The sequence below is a fragment of the Centruroides vittatus genome, unplaced genomic scaffold, assembly GCF_030686945.1.
Source record: "Centruroides vittatus isolate TY-2023 unplaced genomic scaffold, ASM3068694v2 contig_1033, whole genome shotgun sequence".
NCBI classification, from domain to species: domain Eukaryota; kingdom Metazoa; phylum Arthropoda; class Arachnida; order Scorpiones; family Buthidae; genus Centruroides; species Centruroides vittatus.
The window spans coordinates 1,895,488-1,911,989 of record NW_027120671.1 but is presented as its reverse complement, the minus strand read 5'-3'; the positions used below and the strand labels follow the sequence as shown (position 1 = coordinate 1,911,989).

General features: G+C 24.7%; 1 protein-coding gene across 1 annotated transcript in view; it reads right to left on the bottom strand.

Annotated features, from left to right (window-relative positions):
- LOC136968596 (alkaline ceramidase 3-like) overlaps positions 1 to 16,502 on the bottom strand; it is a 66,699-nt gene that overhangs the window by 1,011 nt on the left and 49,186 nt on the right. Inside the window, 1 exon segment of the mRNA XM_067262598.1 lies at positions 15,986 to 16,031. Coding sequence (XP_067118699.1) covers positions 15,986 to 16,031 — 46 coding nt within the window.

Sequence of the window (16,502 nt, the reverse complement as noted above, 5' to 3'; positions counted from 1 at the left end):
ATTTGTTAACTTAAACTATTATAAAACATCTAAAAACTAAAAGTAAAGATATATATGAATCATATATTGAGTAAATTATAATCATTAAATTCTAGAATTAAAATTTACCATATTTTTCATACTTCACAAATATTACTATCTAATCTAGTTAGTTACTAGTATACTAAATTTTATAACGTATAGATAATTCAGACCATCCACCTAGATCAGGCCTGGCCAACCCGCGGCCCGTATGCAGCCCGTCACGTTAAATTGTGTGGTCCGCTAAGCGATATTATATATCTATTAAAACTTTCGTTTCCCGTTATGTGTATACCAAAACAATTAAATAAATGAAAATTCGCATGTGTCATTGTTATAACGCACAAGTGCGAGTATGAACTCTTGGTATAACAATAAAATCTTATTCATTTTGTATTTGTTTTACTTTTGCCTAAATTGTGGCCCACCGTAATGTTACGCGTGATCAAAGTGGCCCACGAAACAATTTGGATTGGCCAAGCCCGATCTAGATCTTATGTATTTGAAAGCAGAAGAGAGAAAATAAAATTCTACAGAGAGTATTTCAATAAGATAAGATGCATGCAAGAGATAATTAATATAAGAAAAAAATTTTCCAACCTCCTAAAGGACAGGAAAAAATGAATTTCAAAATTTTGAATAAAAACATTGTGTTTATCTTCAATAATTTTAAAATAATAAAATCTAGTCAAACGATCTGAATCTTCTTATATAATTATAATATTCAAAAATATAAAACATATAAAGACTAAGTAGTTTTCTTATTATCACTGTATACATGTAATTAAATGTATTAAATAATATCTGTATTTTTGAGTTTTGTATTTATATCATAGACAGAAATCAAGATATTATCTATTTTAGTTGGAAAATAGTTCTTTATTCATACATACATCATATATTTTGTTTTATTTTTTCTGGATTTTAATTTAATTTTGCATCTTCGGTTTAGATTGATCTGTTTGACATTCTTTAATCTCTCTTTTAAAATACATTAACTTTTACATTTTTCATATTTAAAAAATGCATAAAGAAATAGAATGTTAAGAAAAATTCACATTTCCAAAGCACTGTGGACGTTATATATTGTAATAATGAATGCTAGTGTTTTGGAATATATAAAACAAAAATTCCTGAAACAAAATGTCTAAGGTAATATATTTAAATTTATTTTAACATAAGTGAAAGCTATTTAAAAAGAAAAATAATTATTACTTTATATATATAACGTATTATAAAAATTATATTATGGATGTTATATGACTTACTTATAATTATGGAATACCTTAAATTATATTCTTATTTATACCAAAAAAAGAATAAAGGTTGATTAAACTTGATTGAATAATTAATACACTATTTATTCTGCAGTACAATAACTTTTAAAGAGAGCTAGAAGATAAGCAACTACAATCGAATCACTAGAACTATCATAAATATTTAATTAAGGGAAAATATATAGCATCCAAAATTCAATTTATAAATGTTTCAACATCATATACTTTTCTTTTTATAAGAGTAAAGAAAAGAATACTTCTAAAATTAAGACAAAGTTGACTTAAATTATTTTTGTAAAAAATTTGTGTGTTATCTTTTTTTTCTTTTGAAACCACATTGTTTAATTTTCAAATGGTCTATAAATTGCATTGCAATCACTTCAAACAAATGCCAGACTCACAAAATGGGCAATTAAAGATTTAAATAAAACGAAGGTTTCGCGAATCTGCATTTGTTTGAAGCGATTGCAATGTAATTATAAAATATTTATAAAATAATTTATGACAAAAATTACTTTAAAAAAATAAATAAACTAAAAAGGCAATACCAGGATTAGAGATAAGGACATTTTCTTCTAGAATTTGTAATAAATATTGAAGATATTCTTTTATTTTCTTGAAAAGTGCTAATTATTATTCTATTATGTAGTAATTAGTAATTATAAATGTAATCAAATATAATGATAAAATTTAGAAAAACCTATTCTAGAAGTATTTTCCTTCTAGACATTTTACAAAATTAACCGTAATTACTGAATTTCTTATGACATAGTGGCTTTGTCTCTTCTAGACCAAATTTTTAAATTAACTCATTTAAACAAATAGCCTGGAAGAAATCCACAAATGTTTAATTATTTGATATTTAAGGAAACAATATCGTAAAGTAATAAGTTATCAAAATAACCTAGCTTTTTTAAAAATGTATGAATAAATGCTTCATTGAAGCAAATATGTATTAAAGTTCTTGAGATTTATGTATATTTCCAAGAAAATTTTCAAAAAAAATAGACTAACTTTACTAGTATTGAAAAAATATGCAAAAATATCTTCAGGATAATCAAGATTGATTTGATTTGAAAAAAAAAAGCTAATTGATTTGAAATCAAAAACTTAAAATACATTAATAAGTCTATATATATATTATATATATCAGTACAAAATTATTTTATACAGACAAAAGAATTATAATAGATGAAGGTAATTAATTTGTATTCCATAAATAAAGATGATAATTATTGTATAAATATATAAAATAATAATATATTTGACTATGTTTTCTTAAAGACTGTCAGAGATTTTGGTTTTTATCTTTAAATAAATATCCTCTTTCAAAATCTACAAATCAAAAGATTGAAAGAATTTTATTTTCATTCATTTCAGGACCTCTTTTATGTCTGTTCGAAACAGTTGAAGAAAACTATAAAGAGGTCATTCTCCAAATTTATTTAAATATATTCAACATGGTAACAGAAACGTTTAAAAATCTAGACTCTATGCTGGTCTTTATTTTATTTATATATATTTTAAAAATAAATATAAATAAAAGGAAGACTATAAATCAATGAAATAAAATTTACACATCACTAAAATATAAAAATGTCAGTTCATAAAATCGTATCATAAGAAAAACATTTATTAAACATTTCATGATATAATCAATTAAGAAATAATGAACTTCAATAATTATAATTAAAAATCAATATTAATTTTTTTAAAATTTTATAACAATCAAATTTTTTTTTTTAAATATTGATTTTGGTAATTATCTATTTTTCTGTAATTATAAAATAAATACTTTAAACTCTTCTATGACTGCGTTATTTACAACACAAACTCTTAGACACCTTTTTACCGAAATAAATAACCGAAAACGTTTGAATTATATCAAAAAACGGCTGTGGGTAAAAAGGTGTCTAAGAGTTTGTGTTATAAAGTTTTAACGTTAAAAAATAAAAATATATATATTCACAATAAAATCTTACTTTAAGTATTTAATTATTGTTTAATATATTAAATATGATTATTCTTAATAAATACATAATAATAATATTTGAAATTCACTTGCAGTCTTTCTTCTCATTAAATAAAAACAGATCATTTTTGAACATTTATTAGAATATAAAATAATAATACCAATAAGCAACAATGATTTCAAAAAAAAAAATAATAATAATAATGATGAGAAAATTACAGTATAGTCAAAACTATGATTTTAAGGAATTAAAATAAGCAACATTACATTAACTAAATATATTAAAAATTGGTAACTATATAAATATCTGAATACTGGATTTTTGGCTATCATTAATTATAGTTTAGCTGAATTAAACTAAGTAATTTGATATAAAAGTAGCAGTTAGGCTAGCATCTTTTATTAAATTAATTCTAGAAGTAAGTATAGTAGAATCTCACTAATCTGGCACCACATTGCATTAAGGTTTGAGGCACAGTGAAAGAGATTTTTATTAATGCTATGGAATGGAATTCTTGCTGAAGAAGTCATGCAAGTTTTGATGAAATTTGATTCTAATCATTTCAAAAAAATAGCTTGTTGGCTGTTTTTATGTAATTTTCCAGGCCAATTCCTATTGCTAGTCCACTTCCGGCACTAGGTGTTTAAATAATAAAAAAAAACCAAAGTAATAAAATATTATTTTTTTAAAAAAAACTTTTAATGACAAATATACAAAATTATGAAATTTTAAGAGAAATCTCATCTTGGTCTAGTAATAAACTGTTTGTGGACCAGTGCTGGTTCACATACCATAGTTTTTAGTAGTACTGCTCTAAAGAATTAAGCTATTTCTAATTCACTATAGTTTACATGAAACTAAATTAAAGTGTTCGTACAAGACATGCAATGCTTAGGCATAAACATGAGAGAATTTAAGAATAACTTAATTTTTAATACTTTAATCATCATAAACAAGAAAAATTTATTAGTTCCACATTATCAGATTGGTAATTCAACTCTTTTCAAAAAACTGTTTCCTATTGCAAGTAGCCAAACCTCTCAGGACTATTTTATTGATAACATTCAGTTTTCCCTGGAGAAATCTTCAGATTTGTACTGGGAAAATATTGAAGAAAGAGAAAATAAGTAAGACAGACAGCCAATTGACAGAAAGGATAAACTCAGAACTGATTTAAAACAAATCACCTCATTACTAATTTCTTTTTTTTATTTTACTTGTATGCATGGAGTTCATAAACTAAAATATAGTATGTAAAAAAGTAAGGCAAATCTAGAAAAACATTTTCTAATAAACAATAAATAACACCATTTAATATAAAAATATATACAATTAAAAAAGTCACTTTCTGTAATGCAGCCAAATAATTCTCCATTTTATTACAGAAGCAATTACAAATTATATAATAAAAACACTTGTTATTGTAATCCTCATAAGAACCATAAGACAACATCTCTAATCTGAGATTATATGCTTTCTCTTGCTACAATCTAGACACATACAATCAAACGTAAAAGGTCTGGACTGTGCGATAGCTACATAATATTTCTTCTTCCAGAGATCATTTTTGTTCAAAAACAACATAGCATGTTTTCTTAAAAAAAATGTCATCAAATGATAATAAATGTAGACTGAAACAGATAAAACTATATATAAAAGGGTTTTTATATGGTCTGTTATATTGCAAATAAATATCTTTTCCTTTCCATGTGGATAACGTCAGGTAAACTAAATTGTTTATCATGTGATAAATTGCTAACACAATTAAAGCAAGTTATAATGTAATTTCGTGCAGAATTTTATCTCTGATAATACAAATAGTTCGAGTCAATCAAAAGATTTAAAATATTAAAAAAAGTAGTTAAATAGTCATCGAAAATTGACATAAAAAAATCATAATCAATCTTTGAGGGGAGGAAAAAAAAATTAGAAAATAGCAGAGAAAGACTACTCTTTTTTTTCAATTGAATTTTTTCAAAACACTAAAAAATATATATATAGTCTTCAATAACAATACAGATATTCATCAATAAAATAACATTGGTATCATCCGTATCACTTTTTTGAAATCAAATACCCAATTTAAGAAAGTATATACAGCATTCCTAGGAAATATGAAGAAATTTTATTCAAAAACAATGATATTCATTAGTATTGATTATTGGAGTTAATTAAAAATTTATATGTTGTTTTAAAAAGTTATGTAGGTTAAAGAAGCAGTATTAGTATTGAAATTAACATAACAAAGATAACTGGAATAACTTAATGAATTTTTACGAAAAAAAAAAATATACAAATGAATGAGTAATCTTTTTGTTTGTTGTGATCAATTTATGATCATAGAATTTTCTAACATAATATTTCTTATTTTTTGGCTTCAAGTAAAATAATGATTAATAAAAATATACAATTTAAAACAAATTATTCTTATAATTTGAAAAATGCATAAATAAATGCAAAAACTGATTAAATGAAATTAGTAATGATTTATTAAATTAAACATTGATTAAAGAATTAATATGAAAAGTTATAGGAATAACAAAGAAAGAATATACTTTTTTTTTTTTAAATCTGCAATAGAAGAAATGTCATGAAAAGATTTTAAAGGGAATTCAGTCAAAACTACATAAAATCAACGAATTTCTTTAAACAAGACTATAGGTATAACCTACAAGTTTTTAACTATAGATTAATAAATTGTGGTCAACCTTTGGTTAATTCAAGGTTAAACTGTATAATGTTAAATTAAGAATAGTAATATAAATACATTGTCAATGCTTGAAACATCAAGTTATTTGTATAATTGTAATTTTACTCTAAAAACTTTTTTCTTATTGAAGTTAAATGTATATTTAAATTTTAATTAAACATTTAACTTATGAGAATAGTACATTCCTGGAAAGTAAATATTACATGCACATAAATCCTTAACAATTTGTTAATTTTGAGTAGTAATGTGATCATTAATATTTATACAGGTTTTTCAATTAATCTTAGTATACTATTGTCATTCACTGCATCATCTTCAGACTGATTAAAGAGCTTGTGTAAAACAAATTGAAAGCATACAGCAGCATGCATTGATTCAAAATGTATAGCAGCATCTGTTTCATTCAGATTTGCATATCAAATTTTGTGACAATACAAAAATGCCTACTAATCCAGCATTATAGATAATCTAGCATCACTCTGGTCGCATAAGTGCCAGATCAATAAAATTCTACTTTGTATAAATTTGAATCTTACAACAGTTATTTAATTACTACTTTTTTTACATTTATTTTTGATTTTATTAATCATAAAAGTAATCAAAAATTTATAACAGTCTTAATTGTATTCAAATGATTACAACTGCAAATCTCTAATAATAATCTTATGTGTCTATTTACAACCAAGGATCAAGAGTAAGTGTTATGTAAATGCTTATTGATTAACTTCTAACACTTACTCTTGATCCTTGGTTGTGAATGTGGCTGTTAGTGACAAATTTAAATAAAATTGACTTTACTCTTAATAATAAATATTAAATATAACCAGTAATTAAATATTAGTATTACTAAATACTTGTAATTAATAATGCAATTTAATAAACAACAATTGAAATCAAGTAGTTATAAATTTTATAACTGGGTAAAAGCAGATCTTTGAAGTTCTGATTTAAAGACACTGTCTTGTTATATTTCTAGATTATAAGAGATAATATGAAGTGGTCCAAACCAAAAAGATATATTTTTACCTTTTATATCTTGAATTATACAATTAGTAGTATTATTTTATTATTGTTATGATTTAATATATTAGAGATTACATGTTAGTGAGATTTTAGTATAAATTTCTATAGATTTTGGTAACTATAACATGATCCAATCAAAAAAATAAGTTTTTTCTCATAATGAAAATGTAACATTGTGTTATGGGCTTCCTCATATCATTTCTATTATTTATGTCTATTAATTTAGTTTATCAAATATAGCTATTGAAATATGAAATGTTATATTCATTCATTTAAAATTTATATTTAAAAAACTACGAAATATATTATATATATGATTCCTTAATTAAACAATTTCAGAAGCTATAAACATAAATAAATTTCATATACAATCATATCCTGATATACAAACTCCTGCCATAATGATAATCTTTAGCACCCACTGCAATATCAAAATCAAAGAATCCTAGTATTACAAATTTATTCCAAGTGCATTTATGAAAAAAAATGAAAGTTGCACTAGAAAAAGTGGAAAGTAAAAAGTGACTCGATTCTTTGTTCCTTTGTTTTCAAATATCCTATACACTATCAGTAAGGAATGAGTAAAGGCCCTTCTAATAAACATTCTAATGACAGCTAGCTTCTGCCATTACACCATAAGGCATATGGCGTCACAAAATCTCTTGCATATAAAAAAAAGTCTGTAGGTATAGGTTTCTGAAGAACCTTTGTATGTAGAAGTCTACCTCCCTTATATGCAGTTAAATTTAAGTAATTAACACAATTAAATTTGCCATTAGTGATCGACAAGAGAATCTCCACAGAATTTTTATTAATAATACACATGAATTTTCTTCCTTTATCTTTATTTCTCCAAACCATAAATATATTTTCTACACATCTCAATACAATTTTGATGTCCTTAAAATTTTCAATACAGGGACCTCTATCCTCAACCACTATGTCTCTGGATGAAGGCAATTGATAATTGGAAGCCTGCCCAAGATTTCACTTGTTTAGTTAATAGATTAGCAGTTTAACATATGTTATACTGATCTTTGCTACATAAGATATTTTTTAATAAAAATATTTTTTTATTAATTTAAATTGAAATATTTAATGGTCTGTGATTTTGAATAAGTTCAATTTATCTGTAGGCAAAAAAACACACAATAGATACAGAGCATCTGGGAATGGGTCAAAATCAAATCCTTACAATTAGGTTTTCCTTCAATTTCCTAATTACATTCCTCATTAGATTGTATTATGCCTTATTAAACAATACTAATGCAATGTTTATTTGTATTTTGTCATTATTGGGCTGCAATTCGAAAAAATTGTAGATCTATAATTTTACAGTCATCCATTTGCTGTCTTTCCTTAATCTCAAGAACAAAATTAGTTAGATGAAATTCAAGACCAGATTTGAAAAGCTTAGCAGCAGGAGCCCCAATTAAATGTATACGAACTTCTGATGCAACAAACCAGAAGTCACATTATTTCAATTAAAAAATTTTCCCCTGTAAAGAGTTAGATGATGGCACGATTCTGTTGCTAACAGGAAAAGTATTATGTACAGGAGCAAGACACTACTAATTTGAGGTGGAGAGCACATATTTTAAATTAAATAAATTTTAAAAATATGATTAAAAATTGCAGCCCAGCATTGTGAATATGTCACAAAAAATAACTGCTCATATCATTTAAATTTATTTATTTAAATAATTTTAAGCTTCCATAGTTCTTTTGTTTATTTTATTTTAATATAATAGAACCCACTTATTGCAATCACATCACTTATGTGTACTGATGATGATAACCAGCTGATAACAATGAGGGTAACTAAATAAGACTGTGATTAGTATGTTTGGTATTATTAGTATGTATGTTAGTATGACTGGTTTTATCGACTTTGATAGAAAAAGATAAGTTAAAACAACTAAAATTAGTATTAGTATTATTCAGTATAATTATATAATATACTGTAATATAATTATAAATATTATAATAGTATTTATTTAGTGTTTGCTGTTTTTACAGTACCATCTATAACAACAGCTAGCATTTAATTGAAGAAAGTAATGCCAGCAATTTAAACTGCTGCATGTGAGCACACAAAGATTAAAATCATTAACTTTAATATTTAAAGCACTAGTTAAAACTAATAGATATTTTAAAGCTATTTTTTCATGCATACTACTACATAAAGAAAAACAACTACAAAAATATATATATTTTTATTTTTCTAGTTAATTAAATTGTATTTATTGAATAATAATTTAAAAGTGAAAAAATGACTTTAATCCAAAACTAGATTTATATTATGATTGATGACTAAAATACCAGAGTAAAAATGGTTAATTTAAAGCTTTCAGATTTATAAGATTCTGAAACAAAATTTCATTTTAATATCATAAATAATTATAATTGTAAGACACATTATAAATTAGATCTCTAGTTTTTTTACTAATTATTATTTATTGTCTTTTGTGTTGAAAAGAAGTAAACAAAATTAATGAAAACTACACGAACATATTCTATGAACCTCCGCACATCTGTGCGCGCACACATGCAAATGCAAGTATCACGATATGTATGAATGCAAATGTATTATAAAAAAGTTATTTATAAAAATTTCTAATAAATTTTAAATTGATTTATACTAAAAATAATTAATCAAAGTAATTCAATTTATTATTAATTATAATTTTCCTACAAGTAAAGAAAAATAGATAAAGTTTATTTGTTTTATTCAAAAAGAACAAAATTAGATTATTAGTGTTAATTATATGCAAAAATTAATCACCTTTTGTGAAAAATTCTCTCATTATAATAATTTTTAAATCATTTAAATATCTTTTTCTTTTTCGGTGAGAAATTTTACAAGATAAAGGAATAATAAATTACAATAAATTAATCATAGGAATTTGTTTTTTAATAAAAAAAACTTTACTACTACATTATTCTTAAAGATCCTATAATTAACTTTTCATAATATCTCGACATTTCTTAAAATGTTTTTCACATTTAGATATAAAACTGCTATTACATTTATTCATTCATTTTTATTGAAATATGCTGAATTTAATTTTTCCTCTTTATTAAATAAACAGAAATAAACGATTAAATGTAAATTTATTTTTACGAAGTTAATATCAATTTATTTAATTCAACCGTATCTGAAAATTTGTAATTTAAACAACAAAACAGAAATAAATTATTCAATATACAGCATAATCCTTTGACTATCTATTTTTATATAAATAATTAAAACCATCATCTCTAATCCATTTAAAAATATATATCTCACAAATACATTGATTCTATTCATAAACTCAGTGAAATTATCAAATTTTTGTTAAATTTAAAATTTGTTTCAGCATTAAAACCATTTATATATATTAACAGTATTACTTTAAATCATTAGAATGTTTAATTTCCAAAATGTAAACTAAAATTGTTTTGCAATATCTTCACATTAAAAAAATCACATACCGTATTTTATGGACTATACGACGGTACGGACTATAAGATGCACCTGAATTTTGAAAGCAATTTTTCAAAAAAAAAGTGCGTCTTATAGTCCGTAAAATACGGTAGTGATGAAACAATGAAAGATTCATTTATATGTCTAAAATTTTTCAGAAACTCGGGCTACAGTTAAAATTTAAAAAGGTTCTCTCACTCAATTCTATATTAAAACTCCTTTATTTGTGTTATATAGTAGAACCCTGATTATCCGCCTCAAAGGAAATGTGAGCCAATACTATCTAAGATAACTGAAAACATGACTACAACAGACAGCATTTTTATTAGGTACCATAATTTTAAAAATAAAAATGTGAATTATAGCAGTTATATGTTAATAAGAATGATTTGTCTCACATTGAAGTTAAATGATAAAAGATAACAGAAAGAAATCATTCTATAATACATGTTACCATTTTAAACTTTTTTTTTTATGAATTACAGTATGAGAGAAGTAGTGTATTCACTTATAGGATCACCTTGAATAACGTAGAATCTATAGTACATTTAAGAATACAGTAGAACAGTAAACAAAAATTTAGAATAACGGAGTTTGAAGATGAAAACTGATGACATGAAGAACCAAATTTTACTAATAATATAGATACACATCATTATAGTTGTATCATGCTTAATATTTGTTATTGCAGCCTACATTCTTTTCAATATACAGTAAAACTTTGTTCAAAATGGAAACCTGCTTAAACAAGAAAAAAAAACCTTTGAAATGGCAATTTTCTACATTAAATTTTAGTCTAAGCCAGAAACCTGTCCAAAGCAGAAAATGAAGGGTTTTTAGATAAAGCAGAAATTAGGATTCTACTTGTAGACAAATTGTCTTCAGGTAAAACACTTACAGGAAAGTATGTGAAACTGTATTCTGAGAATGAGTCAAACCTTTTCAGAGAAACAAAGATCATGTGATGAGGGACATACAGACAAATGACCATTGGTAATATCAGTTTTTGCTGGAATTAGAACAAAATTAAGTACTTTTAAGAATCAAGAACTTCCTAGATTTGAATGAGTTTCCAAGAATCAAAGTTCTTGAGAACAAGTAATAAATTTAATTTGTCTTGCACAGATAGTTAGCAACTAATCAGTACCAAGTATTCAAGAACAAATTGATTAACATTCCTGGTAATTTTAGAGATTGAAGTTAGCAATTCATTAGAATATTAAAATTCTTTGAGAAGTCAGATTACAGAATAACTTGCTCTCTGTATTACTGCGATGTAATTAAAATTTCTGACAGCAGAGCAAGACACCTTTTTTTTTAGTTTTAAACTCTTTCTGCCCTGTGGGCACTAAGAGGGATCTTTTTTGTGCCCACTGTGGATTCCAAATGGAGCAGCCAGGTAGTGAGGAATGGGGCCTGACATATCCAGAGCAGACCATCCCTGGAAAATTTCTGGGGTTTTTTGACTCCTCTGGATTTAATCCTGGATCCCTCAGAGTGGTAGGCTGACACCTTAGCTACCTCAGCTATATGGCCATCAATTCATTTATATTACATTATTTGATAATTCTGAAAGATAGCATAGAAAGCTAAGTTTTTTACTGTTGTGCCATTATGTATATATGCTCAATAGAGAGGTTGCGGCAAACATTTTCGCATTAAAAACTTCAGCCGCAACCTCTCTAATCACTAAAACTACTCCAATACAAAGTCTAAACTCAAATTCATAGAATGTTTTATTTGAAGTCACCATATTTTCAAATTTTATAAACTTATCTTCAAGATACTTTAGATTTAGACATGGTATTGGAATATTTTTGACAAATCTCAATTTACAATATTTACATAATAGCAATAGTAAAAACAGCTTTCTGTGCAATTACTCAGAAATTTCCAATAAAGTTATATAAATAAATTTTGAATTTATTTATATAAAAAGCCTAAGTAGTGCCAAATAATTGCATTGGGCTATATTAATAGATGGCAACCAATACCCATCTCTAGGCCAAATTAATTGACATTTAACTAGTAATTAGTAGTATTAATTTAGACCAGCGGTTCTTCATTGGTGTTCCTCAAACTTGCCTCACATGTTCCACACAAAAAAGACTTTAAAGTTTTTATTACAAATTTATTCCAATATACTACAACATATTACTTTATTCGTAGGCAATTCCATGTTTCTATTTTATTCAATACAATAACATTTATTAGTTTATTGCTTCATGATTTTGTCAGAATAGTAAACACAGAATTGATTATCGATTTTTGAATATATTGATGCTAATTCTCCGCTAAATAAAATGTGTATAAATGATGTTCCATGACCTCAGAAAGATTGAGAACCACTGATTTACACTAAAGTAATTCAGCAACCTTTGGCATTATCTATGAATTGGATATATGGATGTTTATATTTTTATAAAGCTTAAGAAATTCAACACAAATGAAATGTCCATTAATCTGATAAAAATTACATTGCTAAATCATCATAAACAGAAAAAAAGGTATTTGTCAGTAAAGGTTCATTTCTAAAGGTTAGCAGACCAGTTCATATAGAAATATGAACCTCTGGCCTGTTGCCACACTTTAAATTAATTAGTCGTCTTATAAACTAATAAATAAATAAAAATTCTAAATTCACTTCTATTATGTTATATGATTCAACAATTAGAATGTAATCTCACATACATATAATGTTACTATTAGCGCTATCATAAATATTCCAAATTCATGTACTATGTAAATTCAATAACTAGTTGAGGTTAGCAAAGCAAAAAATGTAAATATTGTATAGATAATATAAGCATATCACATAAAATTAGCAATTACATCTTCTGTAGTTTGTTACAATGAAAAAATTTCATCTAATAATTTGAAATAAAGCAGAACTTTATAATAAATCTGAAGCTTTATTTCAATATTTATCATACTGAAAATAACCTGATCTGTGAATGTCTTACAGCACTACAATTAATACCAAAGATTAGTTTGGTTTCAATAAACAGATTTAATATATTCTGCCTTGCAAGCATATTTACAGAGAACTCCAATATCCTCATAATCTTGAAATCAAAACAAACTGTTTTTTTTTTTTTGCATTTCATATTGACAAGAGAGCTAAATATTCTTAGGTGTGTTCGATGGTGATCGAAATCCAATAATCAAACAATTGTTTAACATATTTTTATTTAAACCTTCCTTACTGAAAACAGAGAGATGCTTGCACAAGTGAAATAATATTTCAGTATGGTATATAGAATAAATTGTCCATTTTATAAAATATTGCTCATGAGATTATCTCAAAAATTTATCAGCTTTAACATTAATGAAATATATCATAATTAACATTTAATTTGGTCCTTTCAATAAAAAAAATTTAATGAAGGAATTAAAATTTATTTTCTTAAATATTTTTTAATTTCATTTTTTGAAGCTAAACCGGATTAAAAACGTTAATAAAAAGAAGACAAATGATATAAATTTCACGCAAATTTCAGATTTGAACATATGACTAAGAAATATTGCAATATCAACTTAATTTATAAAACTTTTTGTAAAATTGAGTAACTCTATAGCATATATCCTACTAAATGTATATATAAAATTATTATTACTCAGATATTCTTTAGTAAAAATATTTACAAATAAATCTTAAATATAAAAATTCTGGTTTCATTAAAAAATAAATCTGATATCACAATATCCTGTAATGGCTTTTAGCAGAATAAATTAAAGATTCTTAATATGATTTAACATATAAAAATAAAAAAATTGAAAAATTTTGAATATTCTGTTTTATATCTTCCATCGATTCTTCCCCATTTCTGAAGATAAGTAGACAAAGCATGAAAATGCTTTAAAGTCTTTTGAACTGAAAAATATTTCTGAGAAATCAATACTGATTATAGTTGATGTGCTATCTTATTCTAGTTCTCCCCCCTTTTTTTGTGTAAAAAATTTTAAATATTTAATCAAATAAAGTAAATATAGAACCAAGTAAACAAATACATTCTGAATGAAAAAATTCAATATATTTAAAAAGTTAGTTTTATACTCACTGATCAATTTAAGATAGAATTCTTCAAGTAATAACAAAATCAAAACAGCTATTTCTAATATTTTAAAACTATAAATTGTTTACTAATTTAGACTAGATATAGACTAAGCACGATATTGCTATCTCATAAGATATAAGTCCACTTTTATTTCTAGACATATATATATATATATATATATAATTTAAATTATAAGAACTAACTAATAATTATTCAAAAACTATATCTTAATTATTAATTAATAACTAGATATATCAGGAATTTTTGGTTGTATGTTTAGCTTAAAATAATGGAAATAACTTAATTAAAAATGCTTGCATTAGTTGTTCTATATAAAATTGAAAATCACTAATTTAAGAACAATTTTTAAAAAAATATAAACTATAAATATAAATAAATGTTAAAATACACAATTATGATCAATAAAAAAATTAACGATGATGTATCACTTAACTTAATAATAATCAAATTCCTAAATAATAAATTATGACTTTTGTATGTGTTTTCAATTTAACCAATTACTCCTTTAAACAACTCAATAATGAGTGTTAACAAAAAATTAAAAAATTAACATAAAAAATAAATTTTGTATTTAATATTAAAGAAAAAGTAATAACAAAAAATATTATAATATTTATATTATAAGGGTTGATTGATAAATGAGGTTTTTTATTTCAGTATTCTGTGAAGATGCAATGATATAAACAGAAACAAATTTAGTAGTCGCGTGTGTCAAATCTATACCTGTAAAGTTGTTTTGTGACCTTGCACAACAATCAAGTTTAAATATAAAGTCATCTTTCTCATTCCATAGAAAGCAGCCATCAGCAAATCAGCAAGTAAAGAAACAAACATTCAATTCAGTGAAGTATTGTGAATCTTTTTAAGCACTCAAGAAACATTCAGAGTAAGGCCAGAAAAATAATATTTTTATGAATCATAACACCACAAGATTTCAATAAGAAAACGTCAATGATGCTTAAGAATTTAAAGTTTTACAGTCAGTTATCAGGTTATTCTGAATCTTCTTTACAATCAGGCACCATCAGGCCTTTAGTTGTTTCCAAAATTTAAGGTGGTGATAAAAAAACCAATCTTTTATCAGATGTACTGTACTTCAAGCTGCAGTACAGGAATGGATGAAGAAAAATCAGAAGCTTTTTCGTTCATAAAATGCAAAAGTAAATTGAATAATTGAAAAAGTACATCATTCTAAGTGGTGATTATGTTGAGAAATGAACATATATGATGAAAATAAATAATTTTTACTACTATTATTTTTAACTAAAACTGGTCATATTATTCTATCTCTTCCCATGCTAATTTTATAAAAATGAATACCTTACTTATCAATTAACCACTGTAAATATTTTAAATATTTTGGGGAGATTTTATGAGATTCAAAAAAATATAGACATTCAGTAATAAAGAAAAACATATGTATTTTATGAACTTACCTTCATTACACATTCTCGTTTTAAATATTGTAAACGTGCATGACAACTGCAAATTTAAAACTATTTTAAAATCATTTTTTAGTAAATAAATTAAATTCTATTATACAATTCATTAAATTAAAACATATAATTCTTATTGCAAATTCAGATCTAAAATAATTTAATATTGTATGTAAAGATAAAATCATTTTGAATTGTTTAAGCCATTCATTACATCTTGATTTTGATAGAGCTTTTTCCCCAAAAGCTTGTTCTATTGTAAAGTACAACTTTGTTGGATTTTTCCCAATTTAATGCAAAATTTGATATACAGTCTATTCTGTTCTTCTAAACATTGCATGACAAATTTCAAAAAAGTTATTGGACTGCAATTTGAAAAAACTGTAAACCTATAAATTCCCACTGTCATTTGTCTGTCCTTCCTAAATCTCAAGAATGAAGTTAGATGACCAGCATAACTCTATTGCTAACAGGAAAAATATGATGTACAGGGGCAAGAACATTGTGATGAAAAATT